This window comes from Neophocaena asiaeorientalis, unplaced genomic scaffold, assembly GCF_003031525.2.
Source record: "Neophocaena asiaeorientalis asiaeorientalis breed wild unplaced genomic scaffold, Neophocaena_asiaeorientalis_V1.1 scaffold443, whole genome shotgun sequence".
Classification (NCBI taxonomy): domain Eukaryota; kingdom Metazoa; phylum Chordata; class Mammalia; order Artiodactyla; family Phocoenidae; genus Neophocaena; species Neophocaena asiaeorientalis.
In genome coordinates this window covers 2,621,140-2,643,878 of record NW_020171808.1, presented here as the reverse complement: position 1 = coordinate 2,643,878, position 22,739 = coordinate 2,621,140, and the positions used below count along the sequence as shown (strand labels likewise).

The 22,739-nt window shown below is 53.9% G+C and overlaps 1 protein-coding gene across 1 annotated transcript in view; it reads right to left on the bottom strand.

Annotated features, from left to right (window-relative positions):
- LATS2 (large tumor suppressor kinase 2) overlaps positions 1-21,228 on the bottom strand; it is a 31,454-nt gene extending 10,226 nt beyond the window's left edge. Inside the window, exons 1-3 of the mRNA XM_024753762.1 lie at positions 20,683-21,228; positions 1,239-1,371; positions 2-258 (exon numbers count right to left, since the gene is read on the bottom strand). Coding sequence (XP_024609530.1) covers positions 2-258; positions 1,239-1,371; positions 20,683-21,024 — 732 coding nt within the window. The 5' untranslated portion in view covers positions 21,025-21,228. The remainder of the gene's footprint in view (position 1; positions 259-1,238; positions 1,372-20,682) is intronic.
- Positions 21,229-22,739: the final 1,511 nt, after the last annotated feature.

Sequence of the window (22,739 nt, the reverse complement as noted above, 5' to 3'; positions counted from 1 at the left end):
GCGGGGGCGCCGGGCCCCCGGGGCCGGGGAGGCTCATCCCGGCGGCCTCCCCGGCGGCGGCATAGCCCTTGGGTGGGTGCGGACGGCAGTGAGGCCCGACGGCGGCGAAGAGGAAGTCCGGGTACTGGCGGGGCGCCTCGTCCAGGGCGGCGGGGCCCTCGAAGGCCGGCCCGCTCACCTGGGCGTAGGGCGGGAAAGGGTCACCTGCTCCTTCGAAGCTCGGCCTCCGCGGCACAGAGGCTGGCGCCAGGCCTTTTCCTGCAGAGGAGGGAACGGGAGGCTGACGCCGCGGCACAGCTACTCCGCGGCCGAAGGCCTGGGAAGGCCCCTGACGCCAGTGACGGCCGCGTGGGTGGCGCCGGGCTCCCAGTCCAAAGGCCGTGCCCTGCCTGACGCCCCCGCGGAGCACCTGGCCGAGCCCTGACCGTCTGCAGCTGTGCTTCCAGCAGAAGCCACGGCAAATGACACTGTGTTCTCAGGCTAAGACGATGCATCAGAAAGACCACGAGCAAGGCAGGTGCGGGGTCATCAGAGAGCGGGCGCTGCCTCCTGAGGGGCTGGGCTGCAACACAGACCCCGGGACCCTCAGAGTCTGGACACGGTGGCCAGCGAGGCACTGTTTAAGGGAACTCCTCAGTCAAGAAGAAAGCAGAAACCTGTGTCCTCTTCACAAAGAAGATACGGCTACAAAGCCCGTGCCATCCCCTCAGCAGATGAACTGGGCTTACCCAAGGTCTCCCACAGAACAGGGGACACTCCTGTTCAACATCCCGAAGCCCTTACTACACCCAGGGGCCTCCGGTCCCCAAATGGGCCCCATGTGCTCTACCAGCAAACAGAAACATTCAGTGACCGGCAGCAAGGCAAGACATCTGGTGCTGGGGCCTCTGGCCCTCCCCAGGGGCACCAGGGGGCTTTCCCACACCTCTGCCCAAGGTGTCCAGCTCTGGAGGCACCTGCCATTGGGCAGCCTGCTCTCAGAGGCCACAGAGTGGGAAACGGTGTGTTTCAGAATCAATGAAATAAGCCTCCCCCACAAGCCCAAGAGGAAGCAGAAAGAACCTGCGGGGCTTGCCTCATTTTAATATCCAGTGAATTTTCCGATCTTTCATAGCAAAACAAGTCCACAAACCCAGCAAGTAGGAGGCACCCAGCTCAGTGTCATATCTGCCACCCACCGTCCCCGCCCTCGGGCGACCGTCAGGATGGCCCCTGCCCGCAGCCCCCAGCATGCTCACCTGGGGAGGTCTGCTTGACGACCCGCACAATCTGCTCCTTGCCCGGCTCCAGGTAACCCATCTTACTGATGAACTCCAGGGCGGCCTCGATGCTGCGGCTGCCGGTCTGCTTGAGGGCCCTGCCCGCCATCTCCTGGGGGTGGGGTGGACGCAGAGACGTCAGTGGGGGCCTGGGTGCGCGTCCCCTCGACACGAAGCCTCCAGGACTGCCTTCCCGCCCTGCGCCCGGCTCCAAGCCAGCACCACTGTGGATGTGTCCTCAGGCGCCGATGACAACCTCACTGACCCCCAGACCACGACAATGGGCCTGGAAGACCGTACGTCCTGCTCCTGCTAGAAAACTTCTGTGACTGGACTGAAATTCTCATCTAGCCTGTGGAAGTCAGAGAACTGCCCTTCCCCAGCCCAGGCTTCCTGGGGGAGGGACCCTTGCCCCGAGGGGAGACCTGCACATCTACTGTTTACGGTGCCCCGTGCCCATGTGGGCGGCGGCGGGCGAGAGAGGACATCAGCCCAGGACAGGCCCCAGCACTGCTGGCGGGATGAGCACCGGGGAAGGGGGCCGGAGGACGGAGAGGGACCAGGGACTGATCACAGGCCAGACGGAGGCACAGCCGGCTCTTCAAGGACAGCCGGGATTCGGGCAGCAGGAGGGCTCAGTGGAGGAAAGGTATTCTTGGCAGCAGGTGGTACAGTCAGAGCAGGGGCCTGGTGGGGGAAGAACGGGGAGGCGGGAGAGGACAGCGGGGAGGCACCACAGACCGGGCCGCCTACCTGAAGGCAGTCGCGGGAGCTTTCCAAGCAGAGTCGGGGTCAGTGAGAGGATGGGCCAGGGGCAGAGCTGCAGAACCCGTGGTCTGGTGCTCAGGCCAGAGGGGGAGGGCTGCGAGGGCTGTGGCCCAGGCGCCCTGGGTCGGCTCTGCAGAGCTGTGGGCAGACAGGGGAGCCAGCCTTCAAGGATGGAACCGGGAGGGGCAGCAAGAGGGGATTCTGTGGACAGACAGGGGTCTTCTGAAGGTGGAGGGGTGGGTGGGCAAGGAGGAGGGAACTGCAAATGCAGGAAGTGGGTGGTGACCGGAGGGGAGGGGTCTCAGAGCAGCAGGGGTGGGAGAGCCCTGACAGAGACTGCTGTAGCTCGGACAGGAGAGGAGAAGGCAGTGAGCAGGCAGCAGGACCCCAGGTCCCCAGGGGACAGAGGCCGGCCAGCAAAGAGCCACGGCAGAAACCCAGGAGATGCCCCGGACCCTGAGGACGGATGAGCCGCTCTCCCCGCCTGCCGGGCCTGGGGCTTTTCAAGGCTAACAGAGTGGTCCTGTCCCCCGCGCTTGTGTGTCTGCCCCTCTGTTAGGACTGCGACAGCCTGGGGGCCTGACCCTCCTGTGGCTCAGGGCTGCGCCCACCCACCTAACACAGGGACGGGAAGGACTCCGGTGCTTCACATCCACTGATTGTGTACATAATATTAACCTCCATCCTGGCCGGGCCCCACGGGGTGGCTGGAAAAAGCGCGCACACGGCCGTGACCTGTGCCTGTGTCCTCGGGGATTCGGGAGAGAAGAGGCAGGAAGAGCCCCGCCCGTGAGCCAAGGGCTGGGGGGGAGGCGGCCTCTGGGGGAGGCAGCGGAAGGGACGGCTCGCAAGGCTGGGCAACGGCCAGAGCTGCCTTGGGATGGAAGGAAAGGGCACGAGCTGGGGGAGAGCCAGCCCGCTGCGGACAGCGCCCATCTGCTGTGTCTGGGACGGGACCGAAGCCTTGGCTGCTTTGGGGTGACCGGCCGCACGTGTGCGTCGCTTCAGACCGGCTACGTGTCAAGGAAGCGGCGACTCTGAGGACCAACCACGTCAGACAGTGGGTGTGTTCAACCCCCTGCTGCACACTGGCCTCAGCCTCAAGATTCCGACCTTCCCAACGCTTCGCTTCCAGTCGAGGAACTTAACCAGCAAGAACACCGGAGGCAACCACAGGTGCCGACGTGCTCACAGGGCTGCTTCGAATCGCACACCCGACCAACCAAACGCCCGTCACACACCCGACCACGCTACTGAGCCCTCCTGTTTACTAAACAACCCAGTCAGGCAGTCTTGCCCTTGCCGTCTGTCCCTTCCACCAAATTTAGCAAGTGCGCAGTTTCCGTACATTAACTCTCAGAGACACCACTAGACATGTATGTATAGGCGTGCTTTAAAAACCGCAGGGAGGGACTTCCCTGGTGGTCCAGCGGGTAAGACTCTGCACTCCCAATGCAGGGGGCCCGGGTTCGACCCCTGGTCAGGGAACTAGATCCCGCACGCATGCCGCAACTAAGACCTGGCACAGCCAAAATAAATATAAGTAAGTAAATAAATACTAAAAAACCCCACAAACTGCAGGAAACTCGGGATCATTTTTAACCCCATCAGGAATCACAACCCTGCCTTGCCTCCACCCCCCAGGCAGCAGGACGCCCTTTCTGTGGCTCCAGCGCCCAGACGTCAGGCCAGCAGCATGGTGTGTGCCGCTGTAAGAGCGGTGCCCAGGGACGCCCACACCCTGCCCCTGAGCTCCGCCCCAGCTGGACGGCACGCTTGCCCCTGGGGCCTTCGGGAGCCCGGTGAGCAGGGGCCCGGGGTCTGCACGGCTGCCCCCGCGCCACCCCGTTGCCCCTCGGCTTCTGGACCCACGTCCCCTCCCCCCTGCCCTCCCTCGCCACCGGCAGAGCTGCCCTGCTTGAAAGTCCCGCAGCTCCAGAGCCCGGGGGCAGGGCAGCTCCTCAAGGCCGTTTCCCGGTGCTTCCAAGAGCCTGAAGGGCGGGTGGCTGGCTGTGAAGGAGAAGGAAAGGGCGACCCAGCCTGCCTGGGGCCGGAGCCAGAGACGCAGGCCCCCGCGGAGCGAGTGGATCCCGCGCCAGTCCGACACACCCGGCACCCGCGCGGTTCCCGGAGAAGGAGAAGAGAAAACTAAAGCCAAGAAAACCCGCAAGGGGCCTCTGAATCTGAACTGTGAGTGGGTGACGAGAAGATGAGGCATCACTCCGGCTCAAGGCCCTACAGCAAGGCCGCGGGGCAGGGCGCCCACTGAGCGCTTCCGAGGAAAAAGATGTTTTTTAGAGTAACTTATAGGTAGGGAATGAAGAAGAAGAAATTTGGGCTAAAATTAAACAAGCATGGAAAATGCTCAACCTTACCAAGGATCAAAGAAACACTTTTAATAAAATAGCGTTTTATATTGAATTGTTAACACCAAAACAAAATAGTTATAAAGGCAAATGGCTGGCGAAACTCTTCACAGTCATATATTTTTGGTCCTTTGAGGTGACTATTTGTTAACAAGTACCAAAAGTTATTAAACGTGCACCCTGATTTAATAATTTTACTTCCTAAAATTCTCAGGCCAATTTAAAAGAATCCTATTTTAAAAGTCAACTTGCATAAAGATGTCTGTCCGAATTAGATATAATACAATAAATCAGCCCCTCAAACAGAAGGGTGTAGGGCAGGAGTAGAAAGGGCTTAAATAATCCAATGAGAGAATGATTATGTTCATTATAATTAAAGTATTCCCTGGGACACACTTAATGCAGCCCCAAAATACTTGCTATGGCCAAATTCTCTTACTGGAGAAGCACTAAGCATCTAATATTCTTCTCTACAGAGTACAAAGCAGTGAACAAAATGTGCGACTTTCGATAGCGTAAACAACATGAAGAAACAGTGACGTGCAAAATGCGTCTGAGCATCACCTACAAACAAGGGCTTGATCAGAACACGAGGAAAACAAGTTTGACAGTTTTACGTTGAAATATGCGATGATTTCTTCTTGTTAAAGAGCGTAAGATGGTGAGAATACTTATGCGTGCGTCCAGTTCCGTTATAATAAAGCTGCCAGTGTTATCCAGCTACATAGTTGTGGGCAGATGACAAAAATCCTCCAGCTCACAGCTGAGTCCAGCGAGAGGGCAAGATTTCACAAGGTCATCCCAGAGCTCCCTTCAGCTGTAAAGTTCCACGATTTCAAGGGATGTTTGCTAAAACATTAAGGATTTTACTGTTGGCACTATCGAGATAGGTGAGCGGAGGTGTGTGACCCACTCCAGGGAAACTACCAAAATCCCCTATGAGTTTACACACACACACACACACCACACACACAGGAAATGAGAACGTTATCATAATATTGATTACTGGTGTGATCTGTGAACCTAAATAACGTCTTTAGTTCAGTCTATCCAGCGGGTTATTCCAGTTGTCCTACTATGAGCCCAATAATCAAATACCTACTTTGCTTCCATTTATCATAATTTGGCTACACAGTCAGCAGGAAGTACTGCTTTCTACATGCTCTTGCAACTTCACAGGCCCCTAAATAAGTATTTTACTTGGGTTAATATTTAACTACAAAACCATTCTTATATCTTCGTGGGATTTGTTCTTAAAGGAACACCACACTCCTGGATATGCCTATTATGATAACTTAGGTCCAACCTCTTTTTGAAAACAACACTCCCATTTTTGTCAATAATGAAAAGCCACAGAGAAAGAGAATATAACATACAAAAACACTTAGCCGTGTTCCAGGAAAGGGTAGGGAACCAGTTTTAACAGCACATGTGCTGCCCAGGCTCAGGGCCTCCTGAGGACGGTCAGCGGCATGATCCTGCCCGTGGACACAGTGGGCCCGCCGCTGGGCTCAGGGAACAGGCTCTGCCGGGCCTCCCCAGCATGGCCGCCCCCCGTGCTCTGGCAGGAACCCCCTGACCGCACCCTCACCAGCACATGCCTGCTTTTAGGGAGGCCGACGGGTCCTCTAAAACCTGGCTTGCGCAAGTCACGCAATAAATAGGCACACACACAAAACCACAAAATCTCTAGGACAGTCTCTTCTGCCCCAGGAAACAAGGAAGGAGCCAGACCGTCCCTGCCAGGGACAGACGAGCCCTGGCGTTCTGAGTTCTGGGGGAACCAAGGAGCCTGTGGCAGAGAGCACAGGGGTGGGCGGTGCGGGCCCCTCAGAAGACAGATTCCAGGGGGTAGCTGGTCACCACCAGCCAGAGAGCCTGGCGACACGAGTGGGTAGAGGTCCCTGGTGGCCCAACACAAAGAACCTGACGCTGAGTTAAGAGACAGGCGTGTTCAAAGCCTGAGCTGACTCAGCCAGACGGAGGGTGGAGCTGGGGGCGGGCAGAGTTCAGAAGCAAAGGTCTCAGGCAGAGAAAGCCTGGGGACAACACAGCCTCACTGGATGGTCTGAACTGGGGCACGCGGTGTGACGGGGCCCAGGACCAGCCTTCCTGCTCCCCCGCTGGGCAGGGCCCCGGCTCCTTTCAGGGCAGGATCGGAGGTCGGGACAAGGGTTCAGAAGCAAGGGCTTGCCAAGCTCCAAGCTCTGCACACTTGGCTCTGAACCTCACTGTGGGCTCTACAGGGTAGAGAGAAGACACCGGGAGAGGGCAGGCCCAAGAGCCTCCGGCCACTGTCCTCCAGGGCTTGGAGGGGAATCAAGGGGGGGCTTAATGGGGAGCTGTGGCTCGCACTCTTGCTGGGAACTCTGTCATCGGAGGTACAAGGTTTTCACGAAGGAAAGGATTCGGTTTCTGTCTCAGCCCACGATGCCGGATGACGAAGCAGGAGGTGGCAGTCCAGTGCGTGAGCAGCGGGACCCTGGGCTCAGGGGACGGGGGCGGGGGCTGCCCACCGCCTGGTACCTGCGGACACAAGACGGAGCCACGGAGGCCAGACCTGCGCCGCGAATGGGCGTCAGGACGCCGGGAGATGGACCAGCCGGCAGAGCTCAGGCGCCAGCGGCTCCGCGTGATTCTGGAAGAAGAGACTCTTCATCGGCTACAAGCCCGCCTTGGCCCCTGAAATTCAGTGGCCTGAGTGTGTGGGGAGAGTCTTCCCGTGCAGACAAGAGCCACCGCCAACTCCTGCCATTCAGACGTCTCACCCACAGACAGCACACGGGCCTCCCCACCGAGCATCCTTAGTCAGACCTTCGAGCTCCTTTCTGTGCTTTAAATGAGTAGCTGCTCTTCTCCTGTGTGTCCTGTAGCCCTCTGCACGGCCTCCGTCCCACTTTGCTGGGGACCGTCAGCCCACAGGCATCAAAGGGAAGGGACGTCTAGATGCAGATTTCAGGGAGCTCTCTTCTCTGTGGTTGTTTTTTAAAATGCTATCAAGTAAACGGGGCGATCTAGAAAGCTATGGGCTCATTTAAGAAGGAAGACAGTCTTCTGCTACTTCTACACCCTTGAAAGAGACAGTGAAATTTACAAAAATGTTTAATTATGAAATATGGTACTGAAGACAAACTTCCAAGCTAGTTTTTATGGAATTTTCAGAAAAAGTTAGGGAGTTCCCTGGTGGCCTAGTGGTTAGGATTCCAGGCTTTCACTGTCGTAGCCCGGGTTCAATCCGTGGTTGGAGAACTCAGATCCCGCAAGCCTCACGCGGCCCAAAACGAAACCAAACAAACAAAAAATACGCCAAAACAAAACAAAAAATCTATTAAAAAGAAAAAAAAAAAAGCAAAGAAAAAGCCACAGTGTAACCTTGAAATGGACACATATTGGGGAGCTCCGCACACAGGCACATAGCTGCTATGCAGGCACCCTTCTGGCTGACTCCACCCCGTGGTTCTGAAACCCTTTAAACTGGGACTTCCCTGGTGGTGCAGTGGGTAAGACTCCGCGCTCCCAGTGCAGGGGGCCTGGCTTCGATCCCTGGTCGGGGAACTAGATCCCAGGCGTGTGCTGCAACTAAGACCCGGGGTGACCAAATAAATAAATAAATAATTTTTAAAAACATGTTTGAAATCCTTTAAACTGATTTCAGGGTTGAAATGGATGCTGACCCCCGTGTGAAAGCCCATCGAGTAGGCCGGGACAAGGACGCTGACTTCTACCCTGATCGAGGCAGGAAGCCACCTAGCGTTTGGAGCACAAGATCCGACTTCCGTTTTAAAAGGGTCCCCTGGCTGCGCTGTGGAGAGCACAGTCTAAGGGGGATGGGGGAGGTTAAGGGGCCGGCGTGACCGTGCAGACGCACCGACTGTCCAGGTCCCCACGGACTCCTGCTGGGTTCCCGGGAGGGCCCTCGCAGCCCACGGGGAGCTCAGCTCCTCTTGTGCTGCAGACCAGCCTTTGGGAGGGTCTCTTGAATGGAGGCGCAGCCTCGTGAGCCCTGTTGGTGGGCGGACTCGGGACTGAGACAGAGAGGGAGCGGGAGCTGTGCACGAGTCTCCGAGTCTTGGAATCGCCCTAAAATGTAGGTGCTTGTATTTTATCAAAATCAGGAGACTGGGACTTCCCTGCTGGTCCAGTGGCTGGACGCTGCTGGTCCAGACTCCGAGTTCCCAATGCAGGGGATCCGGGTTCAATCACTAGTCGGGGAACTAGATCCCGCATGCCGCAACTAAAGATCCCACACGCGGCAAGGAAGATCCCTCATGCCACAACTAAGACCCGGCGAAGCCAAATAAATAAATAAAATATTTTTAAAAAAATCAGGAGACTGAGGCTCAGAATGAGTAATCATTTCCCAAGTTCATACAGTCAGTGGTAAAGTCAGAACTCAAAACCCAAATAGTCAAAACAAGTCCAACACGACCAGTTATCAGAGGCTGCATTTTTTAAAATAAGGGACCATCTCACACTCATTAGATGGACAAGTGTTTAAAATACCTGACACCACCAAGTGTCGGCTAGGACAGGGAAGACCGCCCCGCAGAGGCTGAGGACGAGATGCTGACCTGTAAACCACACAGAACACCGTGACAGCATCTGGTAAAGTCAGGGATGCTCACATCCTGTGACCCACAAACCCCACTTCCGGAGAAAGTCCCCACGTGTTCACAAGAAGACACACAGGAGAACACCTGCTGCACTTCTGTCGAGAATGGAAAACTGGAAACGATCGAAACATCCGTTAGTGGGATAACGGAGACGTAAGTGGCGGTGAAATGACAGCAATCACAATGAACGGGAGCCTCGTCCCTCAACGTCGATAAACCTCAGAACCACGATGCGGACGGGAAAAGGAAGCTGCAAAGTCGCATTATACAGGGGTTTTAAAAAACCTGTAAAACAACCACAGATTGGTCACAGGACGCGCCTGAAGCAACAGCACCGAACACAAATGGGAATGAGGGACCCAGCACGGAGGCACAGAGAAGCTGCTCCATGTGACACAGCGTTTCTCCCACAGGTCTCTGGAGCAAGGTGGGAAAATGTTACATCATTCTCTCTACTTCTATAAATGTTTGAAATATTACATCATCATCAGTCATCACAAGCATGTCTGACGGGAAGGCCAGCCCCAGTGCTGCCTGCCCACGCGCGGCCTGTGCCCCTCGTCCACGATCCCGCCTGCTCATCCTGAAGTTCTCGGGGCCGGAAGCTGCGTCCTGCTCACGTCTGTGTCCACGGCTTGGCAGACAGGAACTGCTTGGGCGCACGGAAAGCGATGAACGGATGAAGGAACAGACGTGCAAAAGCCCAGCCCTTCCTGCCCTGGCGGCCCCATCCCGTGAGCGCACAGGGGACGGGAAGAGCGCCGTCCCTGCGTGGTCTCCGCCCTGGAGGCTCTAGAGGCACCGAATCCCACCCCCCTCCGCACCTGCTCCTGCCTCAAACAGCCCCTCCTGTGGCCCAGCGGGTCCCGTCCAGCAGTGAAAGAGTGACCCACTGGCTGTCGCTTACGGGTGACAACGTTCAAACAACCTGGGTGCCCCAGAATAGACCGAGGTCTATCATCAATTCACTGGAACGCGACACTTTGTTTTTTTAGACAGTGTGTCGGAGAATAAAATGACACGGGGCAATGCTTGCAATATACTGTAAAGTAAAACAAGCGAAGCACAAAAAGTGGGTCCCAAAAACACACACGGGGCTTCGGCTCATACCTGGTGCGTCAGCCGCCAAATCCCTCTCATCACTTTCCATCCGTGCTCTGACGCGACAGTCACAGCGGAGAAGGGACCTCAGGACGTCTTGGAATAGAGAAGCCAGAGGGAGGGGGTGAAACGCCCAGGAGCAAGCTGTGAGCCCACCGGGCAGGAGAGGATGAGGACCCAGGGTCCCTCCCGGCCCGGCCCTCCCCTGGGGACACTGAACCCGAAGCTCCGACCAGAGACTGCAGCCCAGCGAGGGGCAGACGGGCAGCACGGAAGTGAGGCAGCGGGTCAAGGGAGCCAGGACACAGCCCTTCGGCCCCGCCACACCTCACAGAGCTGAGGGTCTCCCCTCCCCCGGAGAAGCCAAGCCCGGCGTGAGCCCGGCCTCCAGCGCAGCCCCTGCCATCAGCGCTGTGGCCGTCACTCCCAGGTACGAACAGCCTCCAACTCAAGCCAAAGCAAACAAACCCAACAGCACACACGATATGACCTCATTTTGTAAATTTAAAAAAAAATCACACCAGATACCGACACGTTCACGGTGGCACCTCAGAGCGATGGGGGCCTGATGATCTTCCAGAAACGCAGCCAAGTAACCGCCAGGTTCCCTGGTGTTGGGACCCACGACCCCCCCTCACTTCCTCTCACCTCTTCTTTGGCTGCTGTTTAAAAACATCTGCTTCCTTCTCTCGGCTCTATCGAGACGGGCTTCTAGAGACCGTGCGTGGGTGTCAGCTCCGGCTGCGGGTCAGAACCCGTGTCCTCTCCACCCTCCACGGACACGTGTGACACCACTGCAGGGATGCTCGTTACAGGGAGGCCTGTTTTCTCCAGCTGGGCACGTGCCCACAGGCAGCAGACTAAACACCAGACAATGACCACACACGTGCTCGGAGGTGCACGATCGTTTTCTCTGAGAAAACAGCTATTTTGACACCCCTTGGGACAGGTCCGTACAATGGGAGGCTCTGCCCTTGGCCAGGAATTTCAAACATCTGGGCCGCTGCAGATTTAAGAGTTCCAGAGACGACAAACTTCATCAATACCTGCCGGAGATCCACTAGGAAATCTTCCAGCCAAACCTTCTACCTAGCAGTGGTCCCACTTTAAAACGATGCTCTTAGAAAATGCCATTAGCACCCCTTTCGGAGAGTCGCACGTACAGGCTGTTGGCAGATTTGTAAAGAAATGAACAGCAGGAAGGCCTGTGGAGTGAATGTGTAGACAGAGGACCCTGCATCTAAGCCCCGCCCTATCCGCCACAGTCACCCCGAGAAATGAGTGCCGCCAGCCATGTGTCAGAGATGCAAAAACCGAGAGAGTAAGATGGATTAGCAACTTACCCTAAGCCACAGTGTTAGCAAGGACCAGGTAGGAAGGAGAGGCGCTCAAAGCACTTGTAGCGGGGCTTCCCTGGTGGTGCAGTGGTTAAGAATCCGCCTGCCAATGCAGGGGACACGGGTTCGAGCCCTGGGCCGGGAAGATTCCACATGCCGCGGAGCAACTAAGCCCGTGCGTCACAACTACTGAGCCTGCGCTCTAGAGCCAGAGAGCCACAACTACTGAGCATGTGTGCCACAACTACTGAAGCCCGTGCGCCTAGAGCCCGTGCTCTGCAACAAGAGAAGCCACTGCAATGAGAAGCCCACGCATCGCAATGAAGAGTAGCCCCCCCCACCCCCGTGAGCCGCAATGAACACCCAACTCGGACTAAACAAATAAATAAACACACACACACACACACACACATAAAAGACTGAAGGTGCTTATCTATCAAAATATTGATGTTAAAAACGTAATCTTATCAGTGGCTGCCTTTCAGAGGTAAGATTTTCAGCTGCTTTCATTTTCATCTACAATGTCTAGAACGTTCTATAACGAACATAAATTACGATTTTGAAAACAATATACCTATAGTAGTCATGAAATTATGAGTTGCCCTTTCCAAGCTGGTTGATATTTCTAGTGCACGAGGTCTGGGCAGGGAGTGAGCGAGGGTTCGACTGCTTTCACTGGCACAACTGACCACTGCCCGACAGAAAGCTAACACGGGCCACAGAGGGACTTGCATTTTCTTGTAACCACATTTAAGAAGAAAAAGGTAAAAGTGGAATTAGTGTTAATACGTTATTTACCCCCATATATCTTTCAAGTGCAATCAATATTAAAGGTACAGAGATATCTTACATTCTCTTTTTTGCATGAAGTCCTCCAAATCAGGCGTGTATCGGGCTCAGCGCAGACTTCAACTCAGACGAGCCGCCGGGGTCAGCGCAGCCGCCCCCCACGGGCCGTAAGGGCCTGGGAGCCTCCGCCGGCCCCACCGAGCGCCCACTGCAGAACCCGGAAGGCTGCAGCTGCCCACTGACTGGCCGTCTCATTCTGTTTTGCTTTTTGGTTCATGGATTTTTATTTATTTAACAGGTTATTGTCAACTACGTCAGTATTCCTTTACGTCTAAGCTCCTATTTACTACTCCCAGTGAGTTCTGCACCGTTCTTGAACTAGAATTCAAGTACACTGACAGAGAAGTTTCTGTTGGTGTCCCGGGTCCAGCACGGGCGCACCTGCGGGAACACCATGCAAGGCATCTTCAGAGGGAAGGCGCCCGAGCTGGTGGCACCTTCTTGTTCAGCAAGTGCCTTTCAGCACCTCGCCAGACGCAGGGTCATTCGGGTGTTCAGCTCTGTCCGTGACGGGACGCACAGCACCCTGAAACCCTGTCTGGTTTTTATTGGCTCGGGATCAAAACTACTGACCTACCCAATCCGGGCCTCGACTGTCCCCGTCAGCATCTAGAATCACTACACGTGAGTGGCCGGCTGATTCATGGAGGGCGGGGCCTCCCACCCTCAGCACGGAGGAAGGACCCCCGCACGACGCTCCAGGCTGGAGGGACGCGGAGCTGCGTGTCCTGCATCCCACCGATCCTTGTCTGCCGCTCCATCGACCACGGGAGAGCCAGGTGAAGACCTCCACGTGCGACTGTGGACTTGTCTATTGCTCCTTTTAGCTCCCGCGTGGCACCTCTCACCCCATAGAGCCTGGAGCTTTGTCTTCAGGTGTGCTCTCCCTCGTACATCATCCTCACGTACTGGCCCTTTTATTATTGTGTCCCTCTGTCTCAAGTAACACTCACCCTGAAGGGTACTGTCTGATTTCAACGTCGCCACCGCATCTACTTGATGTTTACGGTTTGCAGGGCAGACATTTCCCCCGGACTTTGGCTTTCAGTCTCTTCGTGTCCTTATTCTTGTAACAGGTGTGCCTTGTAGACGGGACAGAGGTGGATCTTGCTTTTTATTCAGTGTGACAGTCTCTGCCTTTTGACTGGGGTGCTTAATCGCTTTACACAGCGAGTGTAATGATCGCTATGGCTTTACTTAGGTCTGCATTCCTACTGACGCGTCTGGCTTTCATTCCGCCACTCCTCCATCCCCGGCTCCTTCCACGTTAATCAAATGCTGCTTTAGTCGTTCGCTTTAATTCTTCACTGACTCTGTAGCTCTGTCTCCTCCAACTGTATTTTAGTGATTGCTCTAAAGGCTGCAACATGCATTTTTAACTTACCACCACCTACTTAAATGTTGATTTCTAATTGTGTCAGGAAAAATATAGGACCCTTGCCACAGCTGACCCGGAGCGATGGGGGTTGGTTAGGGGTTTCAGCTGCCCACACAGCTGAGAACCCGTGTACAGCTGTACAGTCGGCCGTCCGCACTCGTGGTTCCACGTCCGCGGATTCAACCTACCAGAGTGCGTGGGACACATTTGCTGAAGAAAATCTGTGGATAAGTGGCCTGGTGAAGTTCAAACCCAAGTCGTTCAAGGGTCAGTGGCATCTCCACTTAAGCCCCACCCCCCAGTGCGTGAGCCGCAACAAAGTGAAGCCTCGTTTTATCGAGATCTGACTGTACCTGAAAGTTTTCACCAAATTTGGGAAGTTTTCAGCCATTACTGCTTCAGATGTTTTTCTGTCCCTTCCTCCTTCAGGGATTCCAGTTCACACACGTCACACATCCTGGACCCCTCGGTATTGTGCCACAGGCCTCTGAGAGTCTGTTTACTTCTCTTCAATCTTTTCTATGTTTTTTGCTTGTGTGATGTCCACTGATCCATATTTAATTTCACCGATTCCTTCTACTGTTGTGGGTTCTCACCTAATTCACCTGCGAAACGTGCCAGGTGGGCCAGCAAATCCCTAAGACCCCGTGTAAGCCACCACGGTTGCCTGGGGGGTCCTGATGGAAACGGGGATTCGGGGAAGGGAGAACACGGCTCGTGCGGGAACCCACTGCCCAAGGAGGCCACACGATGGACCACGGAAGAAGCGGGCCTTGGCGGGGTGGGATGCAGCTGGGCTGCCGGGGAGGTCCCAGCGGGAGAACGGACAGTGCGTGCGGGGCAGTTACTCGGCCTGGAGGCCGCCGGCGTGTAAGGAGGGGGATACGGCCGGGGCAGGCGGGTGTGCCTGGTAACGAGAGAAAGGACGGGGTCGGATGAGGAAGTGCAGCGGCTCCCAAGGGGGTGGCTGCGGCCGCGTTTCAGGAAAAGGCCACCAGGAGGAATGCGGGTCGGGGGACTTCTCAGGAGAATCTGGGGTAGGGCAGGGTGTTAGCACGGAAAAGACAGAGATGTGAAAGCTACTTAGGAGGAAAAAATTGCAGGCATCGGGGAAAGTATTCATTAAACAATGACTGAAGGAGAGGCTCTGGTCAGGGACGAGTCCAAGACAGACCTCATTCATTGCTGGAAGGACTGAAAGCGTAAGTGCAACTTAAACACTTGTCAAGAAATGTGGCGATTCAAATAAAAACTATAAAAATGCCCTTATCACTTGTCCTAGTAATTCCATTTCTAAAATTTATTCCCAGGAAATCAGTGAAATCCATTATGATTCCCGCAGAAGGCTGTTCATCGCCAGCGCTGAGCTGCTCACACGAGGAGGCCGCGAGCCCTGCGTGGTTTGATGCCACGTCAGCCGGGGCACGAGCCCGAAACTCTGCCCCTCGCGGTGGCCAGGCCTCGCTGCAGCCCACCGGTACCTCCTGCTTCCCTCTCCCCTGCCTGGTCACTGGAGCTCCTAACACTTCCGACTTGGTGCTGTCCAACTCAAATAGATTTTTGCTCAAATAAACTCTTAAAATGTTTAATATGCCTCGGTTTACCTTTTAACACCAGCTGTTTACAATAAATTACAGAACATCTGTTTGAACAATGGAATATAACACAGATGTTACAGACAAAAGTGTTTATGATGAAATCTTTATCCCTTCACTTCTGAGGGTTTGCACAGTTTCAGGGCCTAGAGGATGGTGGTCTCAGAACAAAGCCACCGCTTCACAGGTCTGCAACCTGAAGGGAGAGATGGTTACTGAACGAAATACACACCTACACACATAGAAACAAATTCTGATAAACGCCATGGAGGGAACTTCCGCTGTAATGAAAGAACGAAAACAGGGGGTTCCAATTTAGACCGGGGGTCAGAAAAGGCTTTTCTGAATCCATGACACTAAGACAAGCCTCCAAAGGGAGAGGGCATCACCCAGGCAAGTGGGGGCTGGAGTTGGGAAGCCTGAGAAGAGGCCACACAGCCGGCAGGGCCAGGGTGCCGACCGCGGGAAAGGGCGGGACCTGAGGCCAAGAACTCGTCCCCGGCACAGTGGGAAGGTTTCCGGAGGGAAAGGACAGGCTCCTTCCTTTCCAGAGTGACCACTCGGAGGGTTCTGTGCAGGGAACAGATGGGGAGAGGAGCCCTGCGGTCCCGGGCCTGGCGGGAGAGCTGAGCGGGAAGGAGAGCAGGGAGAGAGTCAACGCGTGTATTTCTGCAACAGAAGAACTGGGATCATATTGTACGTGCTGTTTTGTGACCAGCATCTTTCCACCTGTCACCCTGGGCACATCACTCCTTGATGACTTCCCTTAATTTCCTTTAACTAGAAAAAAAATTTGGCCACTTTTATACCAAAATGTTCAGAGTGGTCATATCTGGGCTGATACAATTGCAGGCAATTTTTATTTTCTCTTTATACTTTTCTGTATTTTCCGAAAGTATGCAATGAACACACGCTACTTTAATAACCTGGGGAAGCCTGGGGGAAGGTACGACACAAAGGTATGATTTGCTAGTGTCTTGTCTAAATCCTATTTAGAAAGGTACAGTTTATCTTTTGGCAGGGCCGAAATTAATTTGAAAATCAAAAAAAAAGAAAAGAAAAAACAGAGGGGGGAAAAGGCAAAGGCTGCTACACCCACAGTCATTGTTAAGACAGTTTCCTGTTACAGGACTGACATTCCTCAACTCAAGTGTTTCTTTTTTCCTCCTGCTCTTATTAATATTTCAGGGCAGTGACAACCCTGAACACTAGTCCCTTTTCCAGAGGAAGAGGAGGAAACATATGAGTCACCTGAATCCCTGCATCTCCCTCATTAGCAAAACCCCGGCCTTAGACTGAGACCACCGAGGCCACCTGTCACCAGGATGAAGGGATGGCAGCCTCGCATCAGCGCCCCTCAGGGTCACCTCCTGGCCCTTTCCTGATAACGGCCAGTGAGGCAGAGCTGTGCTTCTGTCTGTTCTAGTGCCTGAGACTTGAGGGACAGTTTAGTGGACCAGCGCCCAGAATCCTCTCTGCAAAGCCTGCGTTTCCCACCATCACTGCTCCTGCCGAATGAGGGGCACAGCCCCATGGCCACGTGGGGCCTCCAGGGCACACGGGGCACACTCACGGGGCACACTCGCGGGTCCAGCGCCGAGAGGGGCGGCCGACCATGGGCCTACGAGTTAGAAACAACGGACCCCGAGACTCTCCTGTAGGTCCAGTGGTTAAGACTGTGCGCTTCCAGTGCAGGGGACAGGGGTTCGATCCCCGGTCAGGGGATCATGCACATGCCGTGCAGTGCAGCCAAAAAGAAAAAAAGAAGAAACAACGGAGCCTGGCGGTCTGACCAGGGTCGGCTCAAACCCGGAGGCAAGAACCAGGGTTCCTGCAGGAGGTGAGCTGATCCAGATGGGGATGAGGGGAGATGGCATCACCGCTGACACAGTGTGACACGTCCACAGAGCTCCGGCGTGAGCTTGTCCGGGGGAAGGGGGGCTGGGCAAGCGTGGCCGGGGGGAGGAGGGGGGCGAGAGGAGGGGACCAATCGCTGAGGAGGAAGCCCCTCCGCGGGCACCGCTGTCCTCCCTCCACTCAAGCGTGTGTGACAGGCACGTGCGACCACGCTTGCCAGGGCGGGGGGAGCCTGAGTCACTGGGGTCGCAGCTGGAGCCCTCTCTGACCGCTGCCATGCGGTCTCGGAACAGCGCGGGGTCACACGGTCGCAGCCACCACCACAGCCTGTCCTTCCACTGTAACAGCAGCACGCCCAGCGCCGCAGCCTCTGCAAAAGGACCTGGGTCAAGGAGCACCCTGTGTGGTGGGCTGAGAAACGTGATTCTTCGGCACTTTTTGGCTTGAGGATGCCAAGGATTCTCTCCCTTTTCCTACTGACCAAAATCACCCCAGTCTACCTGGTGCTGTGCTCGGGTCCCTGACCACTGGCTTTCTTCTTCAGGCCGAATTGGGCATAAGAAATGGATTTGTTTGTTTACATTTCTTCCTACCTGCATTTCGTTAAAGAGTTTACTCACTTAAACACATACAATAAAGTGAGGAAAACTGGATTAAGTCAGGATTAGGAAAATTATACCAACAGAGAAATTCGGGACCAGGGGAACATAGCCAGGGGAACATAGACTCAGCACCGCCCACGGCAGAGCAAGGAGGGAGGCGGGCAGGGTCAGGACACAGGTCATCCACTGGGAAAAAGCACGAACAAGTCCCAGGACTCCCATCTGAAAGAAATTCCTCACCTAAGTCCCCCTCTGGGGACACACCGTGATGGAATGCTCAGCTGCTCTAAGGGCCCAGGAGCCACGGGCATCCTTGCTCTCCCAAGGCCCCAACACAGACTCTGACGGGCCCCAAGGGCTGCAGGCCTGTCCCGAGGGCGCCCTACCTGCGCTAGCCCGTCACAATGCAGCGGGCGAATACAAATCGGTGTTTCCGAGAAGCAGCAATGTCACACATACGAACATCGCGGCAACACTGAATTCGCCGTTTTTAAAACTGTCTCAGGAAGAAAAAGAGGGAACACCTGGTAATAGGGTCGTTTGGAACCATAAAGATTACAAGAAAAAGCGAAACTAAATTTTATAAGAAAGATAAAGTAAGAGCTAAATTTAAATCATCACTCGTGCTAATTAGAGACGACAAAACAGGATGCCCACAATCAAAAACGTATCTTTCCAATTCCTTAAATCTAGATTTAAAGAACAGCTCCTTCCTTAAGAAATATTAACCCACCGGCCTCTGTTTGCCCTACAGAAAATTTCGTAAGTCTTTAATGATTTATGTGCAAAGGATTTATGAACATTACTCCGTTTGACATATACATTATACCATTACACAGTGAACGGTCTTCCACATTTTCCCAGAAACTGAATCAGAGTCCCAGTAAAATGGGGAAGAAAATGTGTGTACACACGCGGTAGATAAAACACTGCATATAAAGTGTGTCATCACCAACAAGGACCTATAAGACCTTGGGAAAACTGGGAGTTTACTGCCATTCTTATAAATAGAGGGTTAAAATGGCATTTAAACTCAAAATATAAGAAAACAAAACTGAACCTAGATTAAAAGGCAATACAACAGGAGACAAGGGGAAAAGCTGCACCGACAGGAATTCTCTGTACCTGTTACACGGGAATTCTAATCACCTGCTTTATCCAAGACACACAACTCTAGAGGTACTGCTGAGCTTTTCCTCACATTATTTGGGTTCACGTAATGACTTTCCAACCAGAATTCTCTGAAAGCAAATGTACCCTCTAACCAGGCCAGAAAAAGTCTGAGTTGGAGGGTCAGAGAGAAGGCAGAGTTGTTTTGAGCCACAAAGTAACACCATGCACCAATCTGACGGATTATTTCAGGAGCATCAAAAGGGTAAAGAGTCCTTTCTACCAGCAATGAACATGAATTAAATGCTGATGGGAACTTATGGGTGTCCCGACCCTTAATTTTACCATATTCGTGTTTTACTATAAACGGCGCCAGCTTCATTATTTCTTGCACTGTAGTTGTCACGAATGGATTTTACCACAATGAGATCCCACCTGTACTCCGGATCATTTGCCTGATTTGTCTGTTTTTATCACAACTGCAAGAACAGCGGCTCTGATTACCTCTTTTGTTCGCGAGTGATTTAAAGAAGGTTTCAGCTTTGTTACTGGGCTGAGTACCTGCAATCTCACCCACTATTTCCCCGGGACGGCTCCATCCTATCTTCAAAAGCATCAAGTTCTGTTGGTCAGGGGACAGCTTCATATTTTCACAGAGAGAAAGGCCGTGGCTGTGCTGTCAGCTCGCGCTGCTAACCCTCTGCGCCCGCCATTCACAGCCTGGGCTTCACGAAAGCAGCTCGTTACCCAGGTCAATCCCGGCACATCCCGAAGGGTCAAGGAAGCCCCACAAAACAGCGCCACTGGTTTCCCAAACAGATCATCTGAGAAATCTAAGTTCTCCGGTAAGAAACTATAAGAGGGCTGAGGTAGCTTTTGGAAATAAAAGAGGGCGTTGTTTCTCTTTCCTCCCAGTTCCCGTGACTGTGAGGCCAGGAGTACGTAGTTACGCTGTTCCTAAGAAACTAGAAGTGCTCAAGCCACCCTGATGCGCTCTGCGCATGAAATCCTACTCAGTTTGCAAGGCGGCAGACGTGCCTGGTCTATTTCCACGTTCATGCAGCTCTGACTTTCACGTGACAGGTGATGATACAGCGCTTGCTTTCAGAAGCCGTTTCATAAGACAGTTGCATTTTTACTAGTTACATGTCACGGACACATTTTTACCTGGTTGGACATGAGCTCCATTTTATACGGTCCCGCCCCTCGGTTCGGACTTTATTCAGCCACGTGAAGAGCACAAGATCGTACGCACGGCCCCCGTGTGTGTTTCTGTGTAATTGATGTCTCCTCCATTAACTGGCCTTCATTCTTAAGCAGTGAGAAGTCAGGCTGTGTTGCCACCATTCTGATGATTTCTCAAGCTTTTTATTTTCTAGTCTTTCTCATTCGCAATATAGTTACGTCTCCTCTAATAGCATAGATGCTATCTTTTAAAACAGGAGAAAACAGAGGCAAAAAGCCGACTCATGTTAACCAACCTTCCCCTTAGCTGAGTTAAAAAATGCACAAACCAAACACAAGTTCAAGGAAGCCAGTCTCTTCCCCACGACAGCTCACAATAAGCCAAATAAACCCCAAGGAGAGGGCTACGTGGGAAAGCCTTCCCATCCTCACAGGGACAGGACAGAAAGCGCACGGGACACAACTTCAGGAGAGTTGAGAAATCTCCGGATCTTGCCTGAAAAGGAAAGCAGCTAACAAGATGGTTTTGGAGAGAAGGTGGAAAACAGTGCAATGGGACGCAGAAAGGGCCTCGGGTTTGTAGCCTAGAAACCCCTCTCCAGGGACCTCTGCTGGTCTCCTCTGCACCCCAGATGCGCAGCCTCCCGGGAGCGTCCACCCACCTGGTCACAGCCCGCGTCCACCAATTCCTGCAGCATTTGTCGGTTTACTTCTGCGGCGGCCGAAGGGCCCGATTCATTAGCAAAGGGCAGCAAGGAGTATCTGATTTCTCTCAGGGCTTTCTGGTAAGGCCCGAACTTTGGGGCTGTCCTCGTCTGCTGCTGCTGCCTAGCCGCGTCCTTGCCCCCCAGGGCCTTGGCATCCAGGGCGGCGTCACTGCCCGGCCCCGCGGGCGGCCCCGGGGTGGGGGTCTTGGGCGGCTGCTTCAGCCCCTCACGGATCTCCTGCAGCCGCTGTCGGCTGTTCCCAGAGTAGGTCGTGGCGGGAAAAGTCTTCGGCCGCATGGTTAGTCCAGTTTCCTTTGACCATAAATACAATCTTCTTAAAGTGTTTTATTAGTCAAAACGAAAACAAAACTGTCAACAGTATCAGTTAGTTGTAAACACACTTTCACAACAATGTTGTTTTGAAAATGTTCTTTCCTTCCGTTTCTGTAGTTTCTGCAGAGAACCGAACATTTTCCAGAGACTTCACTTTGAAGACCATCTCTACCTGAAAAGGAAAATGAGAGGTGTTCATTTGTGGTTCCCACGTAATGTTAATGACACTTTTCAGAAATGGACTATGATCCTGAAAATATTCCACTTGGAAAGATAAAGAAAGAACACACCACCTCTCAGAAAAAGATACGGTTCACCTCTGGTTCGAGCACGTGACAGGCAGGGCCACCCCAGGCGTCTCCTGTAACATGCAACCTGCAATGACATACCGCTGCAGAAGCCAATACTTTCTTATAAATACTCAATTTGGGGCAAGAACAACAGTATTAACAACCGACAGCTCATTTAAAGTTCTCCTTTATAATATGATTTCACTTGGAAATCCACAGCTCGAGGGTTCAGCGGCGGGTCCACACCACGCCCTGCATCCCCACAGCGTGACTAACAAGCCTCTCCACTCACCTCAACCGGTGGTCCTTCCACACCTTGGGAACTCTTTCTTATAAAACCCTCCCAAACCTCCCGAAAGAAACCACAGCCTGCCACGCTGAAGGTTCACACAATGTGTTATGAGACTTTGAGGGTCACGACTCCTCTGTTTTTTTTTATAAAGTGGTCAACTTCTTGCTGGCATTTTGACCTAAATACTAAAATAAGAATGTCTCGGGGCTTCCCTGGTGCCGCAGTGGTTAAGAATCCACCTGCCAATGCAGGGGACACGGGTTTGAGCCCTGGTCCGGGAAGATCCCATGTGCCGCGGAGCAACTAAACCCATGCACCACAACTACTGAGCCTGCGCTCTAGAGCCCGTGCGCCACAACTACTGAGCCCACGAGCCACAACTACTGAGCCCACACACCTAGAGCCCATGCTCCGCAACAGGAGAAGCCACCGCAATGAGAAGCCCGCGCACCTCAATGAAGAGCAGGCCCCACTCGCCGCAACTAGAGAAAGCCCGCGCGCAGCAACGAGGACCCAACACAGCCAAAAATAAATCAATAAATAATAAAAATAAAATGAGAATGTCTCGCTTGTGGAAACTGACACTTGCATGGAGGGGTCTGGTAGCAGCATGTGGGTGGTCACGCGGTGACCACAGTAACAAGGGCTGTGCAGATGCAAGCCGTCTGTGTGCGGCACCCACCCCTCAGCGTGGAAGCAGACTCTCTGTACAGAGCTCGCAGTCACAAGGGCACTTCCCCACAGTGATTCTACCTGCTCCTGGCTAACGCACTGTCATGCTGGTACAGAGCTCACTGTCACAAGGGCACTTCCCCACGATGATTCCACCCGCTCCCGGCTAACGCACTGTCATGCTGGTACAGGGCTCACTGTCACAAGGGCACTTCCCCACGATGATTCCACCCGCTCCCGGCTAACGCACTGAGTGCTGTCAGGCCGGCAGTCAGAAGGCGAGCCCAGCCCTGACGCTGCCCTTAGCTGCCAGCTGCCCGGCAGCACCTGGCTCAGGGGCTCAGGGCTGCGTAGCCTGGGACAGGTGAGGTCACATCCCTCCCCTCCGCCCAACAGGTGGCAGCAGCAGGTGAGTGCAGAGTGAG